This window comes from Macaca nemestrina, chromosome 1 (assembly GCF_043159975.1).
Source record: "Macaca nemestrina isolate mMacNem1 chromosome 1, mMacNem.hap1, whole genome shotgun sequence".
Taxonomy (NCBI): domain Eukaryota; kingdom Metazoa; phylum Chordata; class Mammalia; order Primates; family Cercopithecidae; genus Macaca; species Macaca nemestrina.
The window spans coordinates 228,165,958-228,185,237 of NC_092125.1; the positions used below are offsets into that span (position 1 = coordinate 228,165,958).

General features: G+C 50.8%; 1 protein-coding gene across 27 annotated transcripts in view; it reads left to right on the forward strand.

Annotated features, from left to right (window-relative positions):
- The window catches only part of LOC105479695 (nephrocystin 4), a 137,224-nt gene that overhangs the window by 17,084 nt on the left and 100,860 nt on the right, over nucleotides 1-19,280 (forward strand). For 19 of the 27 annotated variants that reach the window (XR_011606357.1, XR_003017687.2, XR_003017685.2 and 16 more), the window contains 3 exons: nucleotides 7,768-7,940; nucleotides 9,969-10,033; nucleotides 15,953-16,108. Coding sequence is in view for 23 of the 27 variants with exons in the window: in XM_011737870.3 (XP_011736172.2) it covers nucleotides 7,768-7,940; nucleotides 9,969-10,033; nucleotides 15,953-16,108 (394 nt within the window). In the remaining 4 variants the exon portion in view is untranslated. Of the gene's footprint in view, nucleotides 1-7,767; nucleotides 7,941-9,968; nucleotides 10,034-15,952; nucleotides 16,109-19,280 lie in introns of those variants that run through there. The other 8 variants (XM_071067396.1, XM_071067394.1, XM_071067395.1 and 5 more) reach the window with 3 other exon arrangements.

Consider the following 19,280-nt stretch of genomic DNA (forward strand, 5'->3'; position numbering starts at 1 on the left):
GCCTGGTGTTGTGACAGTTTGTATGAGGAGTAGCAGTGGGGGTGACAGTGGCTGTCCTTTGAGATGTTACTCTAGATAACCACTGCCCAGGCGTGCCTTTTCTGTGGGGCCCTGCTCTGGCCAGTCAGCACCTCTGCCTCGGGCCCCACAAGCGTGGGGTATGCTTTAGGTGGGTGACGAGGGAGGCCTCCATACCCCACCATCACCCAGTGCTTGGATTGTGTGTGTCTTGACGTGGATGGGTCCTGACTCTTGCCTTTCCTCCCATGGGTAGTAGAGGGAGAGAATGACCTCAGAGGTCAGGAAGCTTCAATAAAAAGCCTGGCTAGAGTGTATGTCATGACAGCTAAAGATGTGTCTGACATGAAGGTTGTGAAACAGCTTATGCAAATACCTCTTAGAGGGCTGTCTGGCCAGCCGTGTCAGAAAAGGTTTCATGTTGTAAATCACGTGTGTGACTGCGGGTGAGCCCTTAGAGTGCTGTTTCCGCACAGGCAGGGGGTCCCCTCGCCGTGAGTTCCCGGTGGTGACGATGCTGGGCCAATTGCTGGGGATAGGGCTGTTTAGCTTTAGCTTCCTCAGGTGCGCACAGTGAGCCCCACGAAACCTGGTGCTGTGACAGCCGTGTGGCGGGTGGTGAAGGTAGCCATCCTTTACCGGGAGGCTCTTCCTGTGGCCGGGCATCGGCTCAGAAGCATGCCGCCATTTCATGCCTGTCATCGTCCTGTGCAGGTCAGGATCCTGTGTAACCATTTTAAAGAGGAGGACACTGAGGTGTGTGGAGATGGAATAACTCTACCAGCTTATTCCCAGGTGGCGAGTGGGGGCGGGAGCGACGATCCTGTGCATCTGATGGCACCACCTGCTGTGGCCTCCGTGACCTCCTGCTTCTGAGGAGCCCTGCCTTTTGTTCTGAAATGTTCTGTAGAATGCTGAGGGATGGAGTATGCTCTGAAACCAGGGATGGCTTGCAGTCACCGAGGTGCCGGGGCCAGTTCCCTCCTCCTCCCTCACCCCCCCAACTTCAGCTCTGCATTTAGAGAGGCTTCGGACCTTCCGAAGGACCCGCACTGCACAGGCCAGAAGCGGGGGCTTCCATCTCCCTCCTCTCTCTCTGGGCCGCAGAATCCTGGTCCCTGTAGAATTCCAGTCGCGTGGTAGGGCAGTCTTCGGAAGGGATGCGTCTCTCTGCCTTTCTCGGGATTACATTCGTGCACCCTGAGGGCTTCCATTGCGGCTGAAGTTGGGCAGCACTTGCATTTCAGCACATCCTGGCAGCTGCGTGTCCTGCCGCCTGTGCAGTTCACGATTCAGATGTGTTAGGGAGACTAGGAGCTGGTGGCTTTTCGGAGTCTGGAATACCTGTGCTGGTGGCTCCAAGGGCAGCCGACTGTGGGAGCCACGCGGCTCAGCCTTGGCCTGTCATCTGGGTGCGTCTCTTGTTGAGGCTGGGGATGGGCCCGGGGGACTAATGGAACATAGCCCTTAAAGCCTCTGGAAAAATCTGCACCCTTGGACTTGGAGTTGCTGAAGAAGGGAATGCAGCAAGGACAGTGTGGGGTGGCCAGGGCACTTTGAGCTGTGAGGGTGACGCTGAAGCCCTTGCCCTGTCTGCGGAGCCTGCTGTCTGCAGCTGCTGTGCCCTGTGCGGGCAGCAGAGGCCAGTGATGTGCCAGGAATGAATCCCTCCTGCCAAGCTGTCGAGCAGCCTGTTCTGTGCCAGGCAGTTTCCTCCATCTCCTTGGCATTCTCATACAGAGTAAAGATTTTGTTCCAGCTTAGTTAACTAGTTAACTTACTTAATTGTGTGTGCAAATGTGTGTGTGCATCCGTGTACACAGTATCTGCTCACAAGTGTGGATGAAGCGCAGAGTGCTCCCAGGAGTGGGCATTCATGGGCATGAGGGTGTGGCAGCATGTTTGCACACTGTCTGCTGATTGCTCTGTCTATGCCCCCGTGGAAATAGAGGTTCATAAAACACCCTTTGCCCTTTTCAGGGGTGATTCTGAGACTTGGCGAAAATCTTTCTCTGGTTTTACTAATTGCCTGGGTTTTTCTGGTCTTTGCCTATCGGCAGTGGGTTGGGGGGATCTGCTTTGGGGTTGGTGAGCTGCCAGCAGCAGGGGACTGCATTTGGAGCGCCCATGGCTGTCCAGCCCCCACATGGTAACGCATGGACCCTGCACGCTCGGGTTTTGTGGAGTGCCCGTGTCACACATGACCCCGAGAGAAGGGGCTGTGGCACGACTTTGCAAACAACGATGTCCTGAAAAAGACTTGGAACACAGAAGGCTTGTCTTGATCCAGAGCTGGGATTTTTTGATGTGTTTTGTTTTGTTTTGTTTTGTTTTTTGCAAATGATGAATTATTTACATTGGGCCCGTATGCAGGAGAGCAGTCCCAAGACACCTCTCAGCTCTGAGCTCAGAATTCCGTGTTCTCTGAGACCTTTCCTGGTGGAGGGGAATTGCCTTTCACTTCCTCTGAGCCAGCGAATCATTCATTCAACTTCTAAAAAAGTGTCTTTTAAAAAATAATCCTGGAGGCCCCGGTCCTGTGCAGTTTCTCAGTTTTCTTTTTGAGGTGGACGTACTTTTCCCTTGGATTCTTTCCTTAATGACTGTGGCCGGCATTGGGTGACGGGCTTCTTTTCCTCCTTTATTTATTCGAGGGGAGTTACTGGGCAGGAATCCTGGCGGTTCTCCAGCAACAGCCTAAACCCCCATCAGGGGAATCTTTCCTCCCAGAGCCCACCAGCCCCAGTGTCACCAAAGCACCTGCCCTGGCAGAGGGATGCAGGTAATTGGGTTGTGCCCCTTCCCATCATCACAGCCATGAGAAAGCCCCTCTTGAGTGGCTCTTACTCGTCAGAGCAATGAGTGCGCTATAATTTCCCGTCGAAAAGCGGATGCCGTCAAGGAATATCAGTGTAACCCACGTGAAACTCCTGCGAGCCCTTCCAGTGCCTGGATTCTTTGGCCTGGCTCTGGAGCTTACAGGAAGCACTGGCTGCAGAGCCCAGCTGCTGCTCCTGTGCTCTTGCTGTTGCTCAGCAGAGGGCAGGCACGTCCTGAACATCATCACAACAAAAGCAAGAAGCCAGCTTCGTGTCCCAGCGAGCTGCTTCCACAGAGGGAGGCTCCATGGCTCTGAGAGGCCGACTCAGGCCCTGCGTGCCTGTCTGTCTGCAGCTGGGGAGAGCTGATTTCCTCTCTGGCACAATGGAAACCACTGCTGTGGTCTTGGAACCTGAAATGAAGATGAAAGAAAATGGTTTTTAGAAGGAGAAATGATTGGTCTCTGTGATGTTTCCAGGGTTTAATTATGCAGTGATTGAACTGCCAGTCATTTGGGGACAATGGAAAGCTGTAAGTTTGTCAGTTTTGTTGTTGTGTGTTCGTAGCACTTTCTTTTCCTTTTTTAAGAGATGGGGTCTCACTTTGTTGCCCAGGCTGGAGTGCAATGGTACAGTCCTAGTTCATTGCAGCCTTGGACTCCTGGGCTCAAGTGATCCTCCCTCCTTAGCCTCCCAAGTAGCTGGGACTACAGGCATGCACTACTGCACCCAGCTCAATTTTTTTTATTTTGGTAGAGCTGGGGTTGGATACGTCTTGCTTTGGGTTGTAGTCATGCTGCTCACTTACTTTTCTAAGTAAGCCAAGGAGTTGCTCTTTGGATCAGAGGGAGAACTGGCTTTCGCCGTGGGCGTTGAGTTGAGGTAGGGTGGGTTAGCATCCTGCTTCATCACTGATCCCTGTGGGACTTCAGGCAAGTGATTTAAACTCCTTGATCCTAGAGGGTGAGGGATAAAAGATTATAAATTGAGGCCAGGTGCAGTGGCTCATGCCTGTAATCCCAGCACTTTGGGAGGCCGAGACGGGTGGATCACTTCAGGTCAGGAATTTGAGACCAGCCTGGCCAACAGGGTGAAACCCTGTCTCTACTAAAAATATAAAAAATAGCTGGGCGTGGTGGCACACACCCATAATCCCAGCTACTTGGGAGGCTGAGGCTAGAGAATCGCCTGAGCTCGGAGGGTGGAGCTTGCAGTGAGCTGAGATTCACGCCACTGCACTCCAGCCTGGGTGATAGGGCAAGACTGTCTCAAAAACAAACAAACAAACGAACAAAAAATACCCTACAAATTGGGTTCAGTGTTTACTGCTTGGGTGATGGGTTCACCATAATCTCACAGATCACCACTAAATAACTTCCTCATGTAGCCAAATACCTGTTCCCCAAAAACCTATGGAAAAAAAAGAAATTAATTTGCAAGAAAAAAAACTCCTCCTGACTTCATTCATTTGCTCATGAGAGATAGGAGTTTGCATCCCCTAAGTGCTGCTGGAGTATTAAGTCATGTGCTTTTCCATAAGCAGGGACCCACTAGGCAGTAGTTTTTATTCAACAAACGTTGGTTAAGGGTCTTCTGCGTGCCAGGCTGTGTTTAGGAGCTGGACGTGCAGAGATGGATAAGATGGTGTATTATCCTTTCAGCCAGGATTAAAGTTTACATTTTTACTCCAAATGAGAGTTTCTCGACCTTGGCACTGCTGACATTGTGGGCTGGATAATTCGTGGGGCAGGGGGCTGTCCCTGTCCCTGTCATGATGCTTTGCTGTGGAAATCGATGGGCTCCTCTGATCCCTGCTGTCTTTGAGGGGTAGTGTCTGGGAAGCCGTCTGAACCTGCAGTGTGAGTCTGAGCCGGAGGGTAGGAACTACATGAAGTCTCTGCATTATTTGCCTGGCTGAAGATATCCTGTTAAAGTCTTATTAAAACAGTTTTTTGGAAGGGACTCATTCTGTTCCTGCTCAGCTCCTCTCCGGCCTTGCTGCCCAGCGTCGTCTGAGGAGCCCATGTCATGCAGGTGCCGGGTCGTGTGGCCGTGCTGTGGGGGGTGCCTGGCTGCAGCCTCTTCATCCAGGCACATCAGCAGAGGCCCAATTCCACTTCCATCACCGTGGGTGAAAAATGGAAACTTGGCCCCGAGGCAAAATGGTGTCTGTGGTTTTGAAGATGAAGGCATCACGACAGGAGCATTTAAATGATTTATTAATCTGTTTATGCTGTCAAGGAGGAAAATTGACCAGTGCAGATGAGTGAGCTGCGATGCAGGGGTGACAGAGAGCCTGTCTCCTCTGTCTCAAGTGGCCTTCCCCTGCAGGCGATTTGATGGGCTTGACTTAACCTTTTAATCGTGCAATTTCAGTTGATGCAGAGAATGTTCCTTTCCAAATGTATGGCAGTGGCGTTCCTTAAGTTTCCCTAGACTGAAGGGCTTGTGTACAGGTATTCCTCAGCCGGGTGCTGCTGGCTGAGTAAGGTGAGAATTGGGGTGGTCAGGCACTCGTGACCTGGTCGAATGTGACTTTGCTGGGATGACCTGAGGGGTGCAGCCATGCGTCTCAGTTGCTTGTAGTTTTGTGCCTGCCTCATCTGTCCTTTACGAAGCCTTCGAGGCTCGAGCTTCTTGAAAGCTGACTTATGTTTTCCAGGTTCCTTATAAATTCTTTAGCTTGGGGCTGTTCCCACACTGGAGGGTCAGTAAATGATTTTTGAAAAGAGCATATGTCCTTATCAATCGGTAATTGTACTGGTACAACCATCTGAACTTTTCAGACACAGTGCACTTGGAGTGGCCGACTCTTCTGATTAAAGATGGATTCTTCAGATTCTAAGGTTGGATCAGCTGAGACAAGCAGCTCTGGGGCTCTGTTGCTGCTGCTGTTGTTTTTGGCCTCAGAGTGATTATTTTTAGTGGTAAACAGAAGGGAGAGGCATAGCCATAAACTTGTACTTGGGACATGCCCGTAGCCGCGGGTTCCACCTGGTTCAGGTAGAGTAATTTCAAGGTGACCTCTAAGCTGGCAGATTGTTGTTGCTCTGTATCACAGTTGAAAATGTTTGTTTTATTGCCAATAGAGAAAGTGGGTAGTGTTCGTAAGACTGATATGCACAGGTATAAATAGAAAAGGTGAGATAATGACCAACTCGACTTTGCAGTGGGGCTTTTTAAAAGCAGTTCTTGAGTCTTGGAAACAAACATAATTCTCTCTTAGTCCAACCACCTGTCAGCTGTAAGTGGTCATTATTTCATCATATTGCAATAAAAGATAATAGAATAACGATTTATATCTCATGGCTGATGTTTTAATGCGTCTCTCTGTTATCCTGGGCTGACAGTCTGTGATTACAGTAAACGTTTTCTCGGTGACACCATGGTAATGACTCGTTAATAGCAGGATTATTCCAAGTTTAAGTCATAGAGCAGAAGACCAGCCTCGGCTCTCCTTACCTCTTTCTGCCTTGGGGGGGCGGCCTTTGTGCTCAGCTAGTGACCTGTGCTTTGCCCCCCAGCTGGGGTGTTGGGGTATGGGCTCAGCACCACTCCTGATGCCTGGGGATGAACATTCCCTGTTGATTAGCAAACTCAATCGGTGGCTCCATCTCTGTCTACTGTGCTTATGGCATTCCTTTTTTTTTTTTTTTTTTTTTTTTTTAAAGACAATGTTGCACTCTGTTACCCAGGCTGGAGTGCAGTGGCATGATCTCGGCTTACTGCAACCTCTGCTTCCCGGGCTCAAGTGATTCTCCTGTAGCTGGGAGAATCAGCTACTTAGGGCTCAGCCTCCTAAGTAGCTGGGACCACAGGTGTGTGCCACCACGCCCGGCTAATTTTTGTATTTTTGGTGGGGATGGGGTTTTGCTATGTTGCCCAGGTGATCTTGAACTCCCGAGCTCAAGTGATCCTCCTGCTTCGACCTCCCAAAAGGGCTGGGATTACAGGTGCGAGCCACCACCCCAGGCCCCTTAATTTTAAATAAAAACAATTGCATTGAATTTAATGCAACAGAAAAGCAGCAGCAGAGTGAAGGTGCTTTCACTCCCAAGTGGGAGCGCCCATCTGAGATGCAGAGAGGGGTGAGTCTCCTGTGCTGTCCTCCCAGGCCCCCTCGCCCTGGGCCTGGCAGGAAGGCGGAAGCAGAGACTGGCCGTTTGCATGTTGGAAATGGAAAGGTGTGAGTGGAAAACCTCTTAAGATCAATTTGAATATCATCTACTTGGCTTAGATCTTGAGGAATCTTTTAATAAAATGATCTCAAGGTGATTTTCGGCATAAAAAGGCTTGAGTCTTTTGGGCTCTGAACTGGGGATAATTACTTAGCACCTAAAGAAATACAAGGATTCTTCTTGTTAATAGTTTAAATACAGTTAGTTCAGATGGAACTCAAAATGGTTATGCACGAAGCAGCACTGGGAGGGTGTGTTGTCTGTGTTGAGTGTCAGGCGATGCTGGGAGTGGGAGTTGATCCGCACGCGTGTGTGTTTGTAGTGGTGGATGTGTTATGTCTTGGGCTGATCTCACCGTGGTCCTACCTGGTGTCCCGCTGCAGGGTTGGGTACATAGCTGCTCTAGCCCCTTTCTGCTCTAGTGGGCCTGGGGTCTGTTGGTGTTTCTTGTGGTGGAATTCCTAGGGGATGGAAAGTTCCTGGAGCGGAAGCAGCAGACGTCTGATGTCCTGGATGTTGGGTGCTCTGGAATAAAGAGCTCCGACACCAGTGTTTGAGTCTGAGGGAGTTACCTCAGTGTGCCCGCTTCCCTGGCATCCTGCAGAGATACGGTGCACCACATGAGGGCATGGTAGAGGGTTCCAGATGCTGTGGTAAGTGTAGGAAGGCGGTCTTGGGGGTGGGGACAGCACCCATGTCCTCTTTGTGTGTGTCCTGATCACTCAGACCGTCCTCTGGCTTCTGTTCTGCAGCCCTTGTATTTTCACACATCCTTAAACCACCCTCATATCGTGGCTGTGGTGGAAGTGGTCGCTGAGGGCAAGAAACGGGATGGGACCCTCCAGACATCGTCCTGTGGATTTGGAATTCTTCGGATCTTCAGCAACCAACCGAACTCCCCTACCTCTGCTTCCCAGGACAAAAGGTACCTGCCTTGTTTCCTCAACCGTGGGGTTTGCCAGTGTCTGTCGGGTTTTTTTTTTTTTTTTTTTGAGATGGAGTCTCGCTCTGTCGCCCAGGCTGGAGTGCGGTGGCCTGATCTCGGCTCACTGCAATCTCCGCCTCCCAGGTTCACGCCATTCTTCTGCCTCAGCCTCCCGAGTAGCTGGGACTACAGGCGCCCACCACCACGCCCGGCTAATTTTTTTTTTTTTTTTTTTTTTAGTAGAGACGGGGTTTCACCATGTTAGCCAGATGGTCTCGATCTCTTGACCTCGTGATCCGCCCGCCTCGGCCTCCCAAAGTGCTGGGATTACAGGCGTGAGCCACTGCACCCGGCCTTTTTTTTGAGACAGAGTCTCACTCTGTCAACCAGGCTTGAGTTCAGTGGTGTAATCTCGGCTCACTGCAACCTCTGCCTCCCGGATTCGAGCGATTCTCGTGCCTCAGCCTCCCAGGTAGCTGGGATTACAGGTGCCACGCCCGGCTGATTTTTGTATTTTTATAGAGATGGGTTTTGTCATGTTGGCCAGGCTGGTCTCGAACTTCTGACCTCAAGTGATGCAGCTGCTACCACACCCGGCTGATTTTTGTACTTTTAGTAGAGATGGGGTTTTGCACCGGGCCAAATTCCAGCATCTTTCTATGGTGGTGTAACTGCTCGTCTTACAGTGGCAGTAGAAAGCCGTACATTTGTCATCTAAAGTTGTGTGTCCATAATAGCATCGTGTGGGATGTTTCTTGCTTGGGGGTTTGCCTTTTTTTTTTCTCTTCGAGACAGGGTCTTGCTCTGTCACCCAGGCTGTAGTGCATGGTGCAATCTTGGCTCACTGCAACCTCCGCTTCCAGGCTCAAGCAATTCCTGTGCGTCACCCTCTCAAGTAGCTGGGATTACAGGTGTGTGCCACTACACCTGGCTAATTTTTGTATTGTTAGGAGACATGGGGTGTCTCTATGTTGCCCAGGCTGGTCTTGAATTCCTGGGCTCAAGAGATCTGCTTGCCTCAGCCACCCAAAGTGTTGGGATTACGGACGTGAGCCACTGCGTCTGGCTGGGTTTGCCATTTCTAAGTGACTTAAGGAATTGTTCTTTAGACTAGAGTAAGGGCTGGCTTTGGCCACGAGCGATGGATTTGAGGTAGGATGGATATGGGCCAAAATCCTACTCTAGCACTGATTCTCTGTGGGACTTCAGGCAAGCGATTTGAGCTCTTGGGCCCTGAATTTATTCATCTGTATATGAGGGGTAATGATAACGCATATCTCGTAAGTTCTGCTTGAATATTGAGCGATGTGGTTTTCACAGGTACCTGGCGGATAGTAGGTGTTCATTCAGCACGTGCTGGCTGAGTGTCTGCCACGTGCCAGGCTCTGTGTAGGAGCCGGACATACGGGTGGATAGGCTGGCACATCATCCTTTCAACCAGGGTTAAAGCCTACATGTTTACTCCAAATCAGGGTTTCTCAAGCTTGGCACCACTGACTTTCGAATGGAGAATTCTTTGCTGTCACGGGGCTGTCCTCTGTGCTGTAGGATGTTTAGCAGCATCCCTGGCAACCCACTAGATGCCAGGGCACCCCCTCCCTGCCCCCTGACCCAGTTGTGACAAACGAAAAAAAAAGTCTCCAGACATTGTCAAATGTGCCCTAGGGAGCAGAATCATCACTGGTTAAGAAGCCCGGCTCCAGACATACGGCGCGGAAATTCCTCACATGTTGTCTTTCTTGAGCCATTTCAGAGTTTTATACATTTCCATGGTGTTTTCCAGGAAAGCTCCTCGGTTCTCAGGCTGCCTTGGGTTGGGGCTGCATGTGTGCCAGACATGCTTGATCATGAGCACTGAGGGATTGGGGAGCGGCTGCTGGCCTCAGCTGCCTCTGCCTTCCACAGAGGATGGGACTGGCGGCGTTAAGAAAGCTCTGGTGGGCGTGGTGGTGGCCGAGGCCTCCATGTGGTTTCCTTCTGAGAAGTGTGCATGTGGCTGACGAGTGTTCTCTGGGTCCTGTCTTCCAGGTTGCGGCTGTACCATGGCACCCCCAGAGCCCTCCTGCACCCGCTTCTCCAGGACCCCGCAGAGCGTAAGAGCCAGGCCTGGCCTTGGCAGCACTCGCTGCTCTTGTGCCTTCCCTGAGTGTTCCCCACCTTTAGCTCTGAATGGGATCTTTCTCAGTGTAAACCACTGTCCGCTTAGCGAATTGATCTGAGAGGTTTGGGCAGATGTTTCGTGGCCTTGGACTTCTGGCAGAAAGTAAAGAACTGAAACACCAGCCCTGAGGGAGGGCAGTGCTTTGTGGGAATAAGCACGGGAGGGCCTGTGAGAGCCTCCTGGAGGGAGGGGAACAGCTCTGCTCACCAGATGGAGTAGTAGCTCTCCGTCACCAGCCACTGGCTGTCTGAAACCTCTGACCACACAGCCATCGGTTATCTCCAGCATGGCGAGGCCCCATGGCTGAGAGGCCGCCTTAGAGCAGAGCAGGGTTCGGTGGGGAGCTTCCTGCTATTCCTCTGTGACCGGCCGTTCCCAGGCAGCCAGAGGGAGCCATTTGGGAGGAATGGGGATGACGGTCTGCTCTGCTGCTGCCTGCCTGGAGGATGACAGGAAGGGCGTGTGGTGGGAGGGGTGGGGGTGGGCTAGAAGGACATCAGGGAGGCTTGGAGCACAGAGGCTGTGCTTGCCCAGCAGTTGGGGGAGTGTGGGCGGGGAAGAGTGGCTGGAGGTGGATCTGTTGGGGAGGGTGACTTTCTGTCTCTTCGAGGGGCGACGCTGCCCAGATTCCTCAAAGGGGATGCCATGTGTGCCTCATGGCTTGTGTTAAAAGTCAAACCTGGCCGGGCGCGGTGGCTCAAGCCTGTAATCCCAGCACTTTGGGAGGCCGAGACGGGCGAATCACGAGTTCAGGAGATCGAGACCATCCTGGCTAACACGGTGAAACCCCGTCTCTACTAAAATACAAAAAAAATTAGCCGGGCGAGGTGGCGGGCGCCTGTACTCCCAGCTACTCGGGAGGCTGAGGCAGGAGAATGGCGTGAACCCGGGAGGCGGGGCTTGCAGTGAGCTGAGATCCGGCCACTGCACTCCAGCCTGGGCAACAGAGCCAGACTCCGTCTCAAAAAAAAAAAAAAGTCAAACCTGGCTGGACACTGTGACTCAGGCTTGTAATTTCAGCACTTTGGGTGGCTGAGGCAGGTGGATGGAGTTTGAAACCAGTCTGGGCAACATAGTAAGACCCTGTCTCTATAAAAAATACAAAAACTTAGCCAGGTATAGTGGTGGGTGCCTGTAGTTACAGCTACTTAGGAGGCTGAGGTGGGAGAATCACTTCGCCCAGGAGGCAGAGATTACAGTGAGGTGAACTTGCACCACAGCACTCCAGCCTGGGTGACAGAGTAAGACCCTGTCTCAAAAACAAAACAAAACAAAATGTCAGACCCACTCCCTTTGCCCCTCACAGGTCTTGGTGACAGTCTCGTGATAGGAGATGTCAGCTGAAGAGTGATGAGGTTCCTGAGACTGGAAAGGAGAGTTTATTTCTCATACAGGGCTGCAGCCTGCAGGTGGCCTTTCTGATAGGCTGGGAAGTGTAGCCTCCAGCCAGAAGCCAGAAACAGACCCTTTGAGAGAGGGGCAGAGGGAAGAGGAATTTCTGCTGAGTGGGGGCTGAGTCTGCTTACTTTAATAAGCCCAGGAGGAGTCATGCGTGTTTATGAGAGAAGCATGCATGTGCGCGGCTGAGTCCCATGCCGCTTCATGGGACACGTGTTCAAAACATGGCGGCACTAGCAGGATCCAAGGGAGAAGTTCTCGGCCCTCTGACGTCAAAAGGCGAAGCAGAGGACACGAAAGCCCTCCCTGCATGCCTTCCATGGACTATCCAGAAGAGAGGCAGCGGCAGGCGATCAGTGGACAGCAGCAGCGGTGGGGTCTCTAGAAGGGCTGGTTCCAGTCCTGAGGGAAGAAAGGCCAACGGTGGTTAGCATAGGCTTGGGCATATGGAGGCCTGTCTGGTCCCCCTCCTGTCACTCCCGGAACTCAGTTTTCAAGGCTACTCTGGAGTCCTCTAGGCCAAGAGGAGGTCCCTTCAGTCCACTAGGGGCTCAGGATTTTATTTTTAGTTTGCTGAGAACAACCAGTCAGGAACTTCATTTCATTGCTAAAGATTGGCTTTTAGGTTATTTTTCAGTTGAATCTAATTATTCATATGCCAGGATTTTCTCTTTCAGAAGTGTCCTTAGAACAAAGTAGACAGCCACCACGTTCGCTCCACGTCCACAGTCCGCATGTCTGTGTGTCTGTGTGGAACTGTTGGCCCTGAGTAGAGGCTGTGAGGAAGAACCTGCTGCAGGGCCCTTCACTCATCCATGCAGCAGGCATTTCCCAAAATTAGCTGGTAATGGTGATACACTCACATGATTCAGAATCCAAAAGTATAAAAAAGTGCCGGGTGCAGTGGCTCACACTTGTAATCCCAACACTTTGAGAGGCTGAGGTGGGCAGATTGCTTGAAACCAGGAGTGAGACCACCCTGGGCAACATAGTGAGACCGCATCTCTACAAAAAATACAAAAATTAACTGGGTGTGGTGGTGCGCCCCTGTGGTCATAGCTACTTGGGAGGCTGAGGTGGGAGGATTGCTTGAGCCCAGGAGTTTGAGGCTGCAGTGAGCCATGATTGCACCACTGCACTCCAGCCTGGGTGACAGTGAGACCCTGTCCCCACCCCCCAAAAGAATACATAAAATACATAAATATTATATATTTTATATATCATATATGTTTGTATATGTTATACATATATATAAAAAGTTCAGAGTGAGGTCTCCTTTCCCCATCCCCTCACCTGCTACCAGGTGACCTCTCTCTTTGGGTTCTTGTGGATCTGTCACGGGCAAACTGAGTTCTTTTCCCACTTTGTATTGGCTGCAAAAAAAGAATATCCAACTGGAAAAGGTAGTCTCAGGTTTTATTCACTGGGCAGAGGGTGGAGAGGGGAGCCCTCGCTTTAAAGGCACCTTCTCCCTGGACAGTGGGAGGCATGGAGACGAACGACTGGGTACGGGCCAGGAGGGTGGGACGCCAGGCACGCCGACGCACATCATAATGTGCTCTTCCAGGCGTGGCTTGTACAGAACACGCGGCGGTCTTCTCTTGGAGAGTGGACATTAGCATTATAATGATATGCTAATGGCCTAAAGGCAGCTGGGGCTCACCTGTTCTAGTTTGCAGCAGTTTCGTGGGGCTCTGTCTTTCTCTGGTATTTGGTCAGGGGTCAAGAAACTCTGGTGGCATCCTTGCCATCTGGTTCCTTTAAAGCAGCTGTACCCATAGATAAAGGGACTGAAGGAAAACAGTGAGAAAAAGGAACTTTTGCTGTTATTTCATCAGGGCTGCCCTGGTAACAGACCCTTCCGGGGTCTTTTTATGGACACAGAAGCTAATGCGAATGTCCAGTATTGTGTCTGATACTTGACCTCTTCTTACTGTTCCACACCTTGCTTTCTTCCCTCACAATTTGTCTAGAAGAATGTTTTCTATCGGTACACAGAAAGGACTCATTCTTTTTACAGCTCTGTGGTATTTCGTGGAATCGATGTTTCATGATTGATTGAATAGATCTCCTGCATACTGACCCTTAGGCAGTTCCGTAAGAAAAGGTGGGGCTAGGCGCGGTGGCTCACGCCTGTAATCCCAGCATTTGGGGAGGCTGAGGCAGGCGGATCACCTGAGGTCAGGAGTTTGAGACCAGCCTGGTCAACATGGCGAAACCCCGTCTCTACTAAAAACACAGAAATTAGCCGGGTGTGAGGGCGAGTGCCTGTAATCCCAGCAACTGGGGAGGCTGAGGCAGGAGAATCGCTTCAACTCAGGAGGTGGAGGTTGCAGTGAGCCGAGATCATGCCACTGCACTCTAGCCTGGGTGACAGCGAGATTCCATCTCAAAAAAAAAAAAAAAAAAAAAAAAAGAAAAGGTTGGAAACCCCGTTGCAGTGGGCATCCGCCCTTCCCCTGAGCATATGCGTGAACTTGTAGGGCATACTCCTGAAGCGGGTGGCTGGGTCTGAGGTCTGAGCATTTGGAGTCTTCCCGTATTTCTCCTGTGTGTCTTCCTGGAGAGGTTGTGACTCCTGACCAGACACCCAGGTCAAATGCCTTTAGCAGTATTTTAAATTTTAAAGTAAGCAGATTCCATGTTTGAAGTAGTTAGATACTAAAAAAATAGTTTTTCACTAATTTCTTTCTTTTTCTTTTTCTTTTTTTTGAGATGGAGTCTCCCTCTGTCACCCAGGCTGGATTGCAGTGGTGTGATCTCGGCTCACTGCAACCTCTGCTTCCCAGGTTCAAGCGATTCTCCTGCCTCAGCCTCCCAAGTAGCTGGGATTACAGGCATGTGCCACCATGCGGGTAATTTTTGTATGTTTAGTAGAGACAGGGTCTCACCATGTTGGTCAGGCTGGTCTCTAACTCCTGACCTCAGGTGATCCACCTGTGCTGGAATTACAGGTGTGAGCCACTGTGGTGGACCTAGTTTTTCACTAATTTCTTTTTCTAATAATACACTAGTTCATATTTAGCTCTTTCTTTTTTTTTTGAGACGGAGTCTCGCTCTGTCGCCCAGGCTGGAGTGCAGTGGCCGGATCTCAGCTCACTGCAAGCTCCGCCTCTCGGGTTCACGCCACTCTCCTGCCTCAGCCTCCTGAGTAGCTGGGACTACAGGCGCCCGCCACCTCGCCCGGCTAGTTTTTTTGTATTTTTTAGTAGAGACGGGGTTTCACTGGGTTAGCCAGGATGGTCTCGATCTCCTGACCTCGTGATCCGCCCGTCTCGGCCTCCCAAAGTGCTGGGATTACAGACTTGAGCCACCACACCCGGCCTGCTCTTTGTGAAATCAGAACATGAATGAGCTGAACTTGTGACTCTCAGTAGCTGTCCCTGGCCTGGCCACAGCCAGGACTTGAGCCGCCTGAGACCACGTGCATGCCCTGTGCCTCGGGAAGTGGTGGACTTCCTGTCACTGGAGAAAATCAGGCCTGAGCAAGATTGGCCATTTGGTGGGAATGTGAAGAGGGCAGCCCAGGCCCAGTGTTTCGGAGTTGTGCCTCTCCCCACACCCTCATTTCTGGGGATGCTATTCCTTCCACCGTCAGGGCCTGCCCCCACTGCGGTGCAGCCACACTCCTCCTGGGTGTCATTTCTCCAGGGGCTTTCCTTCATGCCCTTTTTCCTCCTCGCGTTTCCCCTCGTGCTTTACCCTCATCTGTCCCGTGGTTTGGATCCAGTTCTCCCGTGCGTTATGGGTATCTGCGTGTTTGGTCTTAGCTGTCAACCCAGGAAAGTGGCACCTCCCTGAGGACAGGGCTCCGTCTCTGATGCTGCTGGCCTCCCTCCAGTGCTGCCCTGCTCCTTTTGGGGCTTGGTGGATACCAGTGCCGACACGCGCAGGCAGGCAGGCAGGCCTCGGGCCAGGGTGTCCTCCAGGCCCCTCTGATGGCAGGGACCAACGAGACCTGGGGAAACCACACAGCCCGTGCCTGTGCTCTCAGGAGACTGAGGGAAGTAGTGGGTGGGAGAGATTTTATGCTGGATTACAAACTGCACCTCCAGGCCAGGCGTAGTGTCTCATGCCTGTAATCGCAGCACTTTGGGAGGCCAAAGTGGGAGGATCACTTGAGCCCAGGAGTTTGAGGCTCCAGGGAGCTATGACTACACCACTGCTCTCCAGCTTGGGCAAACAGAGTGAGACCCTGTCTCTAAAAACAAAAACAAAAACAACAACAAAAAAAGAAAAATCAAAAAAATGTGTAGATTGTAACTTTCCTAGAGAAGGTTATTGAAGACCAATGCCTTTCACTCTGAGCTGAACAGAGCACTACTATACTTTCCCTAGAAAAGTCCCTTTCCTGTTTGTGGCATTTCTAACATTCTCTGTTTATTGGCTGGTTTGACTGGAAGTGCCTTTGCTTTCAGCTATCAATTGATCACATTGGTGTTTTCTTCCCCAGAAAACAAACACATGACCCTCATTGAGAACTGCAGCCTGCAGTACACGCTGAAGCCACACCCGGCCCTGGAGCCTGCGTTCCACCTTCTTCCTGAGAACCTTCTGGTGTCTGGTCTGCAGCAGATCCCTGGCCTGCTTCCAGCTCATGGAGAATCCGGTAAGGGCGTCTTTGATTCTCTCCACTTGGTGAGTTGAGTCTGTCCTAGTTCACAGTGAAACCTTGAAGGCACTGGGCTCTTCCGGAGGCAGCGTGGGCCGAGTGCCCCTCTGCAGCTCAGCAGCACGGCCTGGTGGGGGATTGTTGGGGGTGGCGGAGGAGGATGGAATGGCAGTCTAGTTTCCGTTTCCCTCCTAAATAGTGTGTCTCACATCCTTCGAGTCATTTCTGGCTTCTTTCATCGGGACAATGCTTTCATAAGAGACAGAGTTCAAGTCTGTGTGACCATAGCTAGGAAGACCACTGTGACTGGATCTCACTCATATGGCATCACATCAGTGACCTGATGGTGATGATGATTTTTAAATTAAGGTAAAATAAGGATAACGTATTTTACCTTAGCCCTTTGACCATCTTAGCCCTTTTAAAATGGCCAGTTCAGTGGCAGTAAGTACATTCACATTGTAGTGCGGCCACCGCACCATCCATCCCCAAGCTTTTTCCTCTTTCCTGGCTGAAGCTCCTTCCCATTCAACACGGACTCCCTATTCCCTACTCCCCCAGCCCCTGGCAGCCACCCTTCCGCTTTCTGTCTTCATGATTTTAGTGACTCTAGGGACCTCATAGGACTGGGATTGTGTCCGGAATTGGTTTCTTCTGGTGGGTTCTTGGTCTCGCTGACTTCAGGAGTGAAGCTGCAGACCTTCACAGGGAATGTTACAGCTCTTAAAGGTGGCGCGTCCAGGGTTGTTCGTTCCTCATGGTGGGTTGGTGGTCTCGCTGGCTTCAGGAGTGAAACTGCAGACCTTCGCGTTGAGTGTTACAGCTCATAAAGGTAGTGTAAACCCAAAGAGTGAGCAGCAGCAAGATTTATTGTGAAGAGTGAAAGAACAGAGCTTCCACAGCATGGAAGGGGACCTGAACAGCCCGCCACTACTGGCTCGGTTGGCCTGCTTTTATTACCTTATTTGGCCCCATTCACATCCTGCTGATTGGTCCATTTTACAGAGTGCTGATTGGTCCATTTTACAGAGTGCTGATTAGTCCGTTTTACAGAGTGCTGATTGGTCCATTTTACAGACTGCTGATTGGTCTGTTTTACAGAGTGCTGATTGGTGCATTTACAATCCTTTAGCTAGAGACAGAGAGCTGATTGGTGCATTTACAATCCTTTCGCTAGACACAAAAGTTCTCCAAGTCCCCACCGGATTAGCTAGACACAGAGCACTGATTGCTGTGTTTACAAACCTTTAGCTAGACACAGAGTGCTGATTGGTGTGTTTACAATCCTTTAGCTAGACAGAAAAGTTCTCCAAGTCCCCACCCGACCCAGAAGCCCAGCCAGTTTCACCTCTCAGGATCATGCAGTCCTTGTCCTTCAGTGGCCGGCATTCTTTAGGAAGAGAGGGGAATTGCTCTGTTAGTTCATCCTAAGAGTGAAATGTCTTCAAGGTTCTGAGCGGAATGCTTTCAAGGTTCATCCATGTTACAGCATGTGTCCCAGTTTCCTTCTTTTTCATCTTAAGGCTGAATGATATTCCGGTCTATGGATGGACCATGTTCTGCTGATTGTTTCAGCACTTAACACTTGAGTTGCTTCCACCTTCTGGCTGCTGTGAACATGGGTGTGCAGGGAGGGAGAGAGGTGGACTGACCGACTCCACCAGGTGAAGGCCGCACGCGCCCTTTGGAGAGAAAGGACAGGTATCTCAGCAACACCTGCCACACCCCTGCCGCCCCCGCGCCCGCTCCCAGAGTTGTTTCAGGAGAGAAACACAATTTGCCCAGCCTTTCTGTTGGGTTTGGCGTGCCAGTGCCGTGTGGGCCCCGAGACTACTTTCTTTTTATTTACTTCTTAAACTTTTAAAATTATTTTTATAATGGCAGCCAGATTCTTCTCTAATTCTTTTTTTTGAGACAGGGTCTGACTCTGTTGTTCAAGCTGGAGTGCAGTGGCACAATCTTGGCTCACTGCAAACTCTGCCTCCCACGCCCAAGTCATTCTCCCACCTCAGCCTCCTGAGTAGTAAGGACTATAGATGTGCACCACCATGCCTGGCTTTTTTTCTTTTTTTGAGACAGTCTTGCTCTGTTGCCCAGGCAGGAGTGCAGTGGCACAATCTCAGCTCACTACAGCCTCCGCCTTCCGGGTTCAAGTGATCCTCCTCCCTCAGCCTCCCAAGTAGCTGGGATTACACGTGTTAGCCACCATGCCCGGCTAATTTTTGTATTTTTAGTAGAGATGGGGTTTCACCACGTTGGCCAGGCTGGTCTTGAACTCCTGACCTCAGGTGATCCACCCACCTCGGCCTCCCAAAGTGCTGGGATTATAGGCATGAGGCATGGCGCCTGGCCTCCAGCTAATTTTTGTATGTTTTGTAGAGACAGGGCTTCTCCATGTTGCCCAGGCTGGTCTCGAACTCCTGAGCTCAAACATCAAGGAATCCACCCACCTTGGCCCCCTAAAGTGCTGGGATTACAGACATGTGCCACTGTGCCTGGTCTTGAGGCTGGTTTCTGACAGCTGTTCCTGTGCAGTGCCAACATAGCTTGTCTCTTGTGTGCCCCTTTTATACAATGCTAAATACCATTTTAAAACCACAAAGTTCATGTGTATTCAATACATTTAGTGAAAACTGAAAGTCTTCCCTTCTAGTCTAACTCCGTGGAGAAAATCACTGTTCATAACTTGGTGCATACTTTTTATGTATTCACTAATTCGTTCATTTATTCATTGATTTATTTAACAAATATTGATTGAGTAGACACTGTGAAGCAGGCCCTGGGCTGGGTGCTGAGGATGTTCCTTTGCACTCTTAGGAGATAGGTCATCAATCTGTCTTGAATGGATTTTGGTAGTGGCAGACCTCAAATCTAACCACAGTCACCAAAGGCAATAGAAGGTGTTTTAGAATAAACCTGGACTAGCTCAAAGTCATTTTCATTCCTACTTAAATCATTCCTAAATTTAGTTTTCATTCTACTGCCGCTATTAGAGTGTTCTTATTTTTTGAGGTGCATTCTGGTGAATTAAATATCCTTAGCAGAAGAGCTATGTCCCTGGGAGGCTGTGGTCTGTGGGAGTCTGTTAGGGCCTAGGGGAATCTCGGGGGCTCTCCAATGGATGTCAGTGGGAAGGGGGTTCTTGCTTGTGAAGCATTTGCTGGCAACC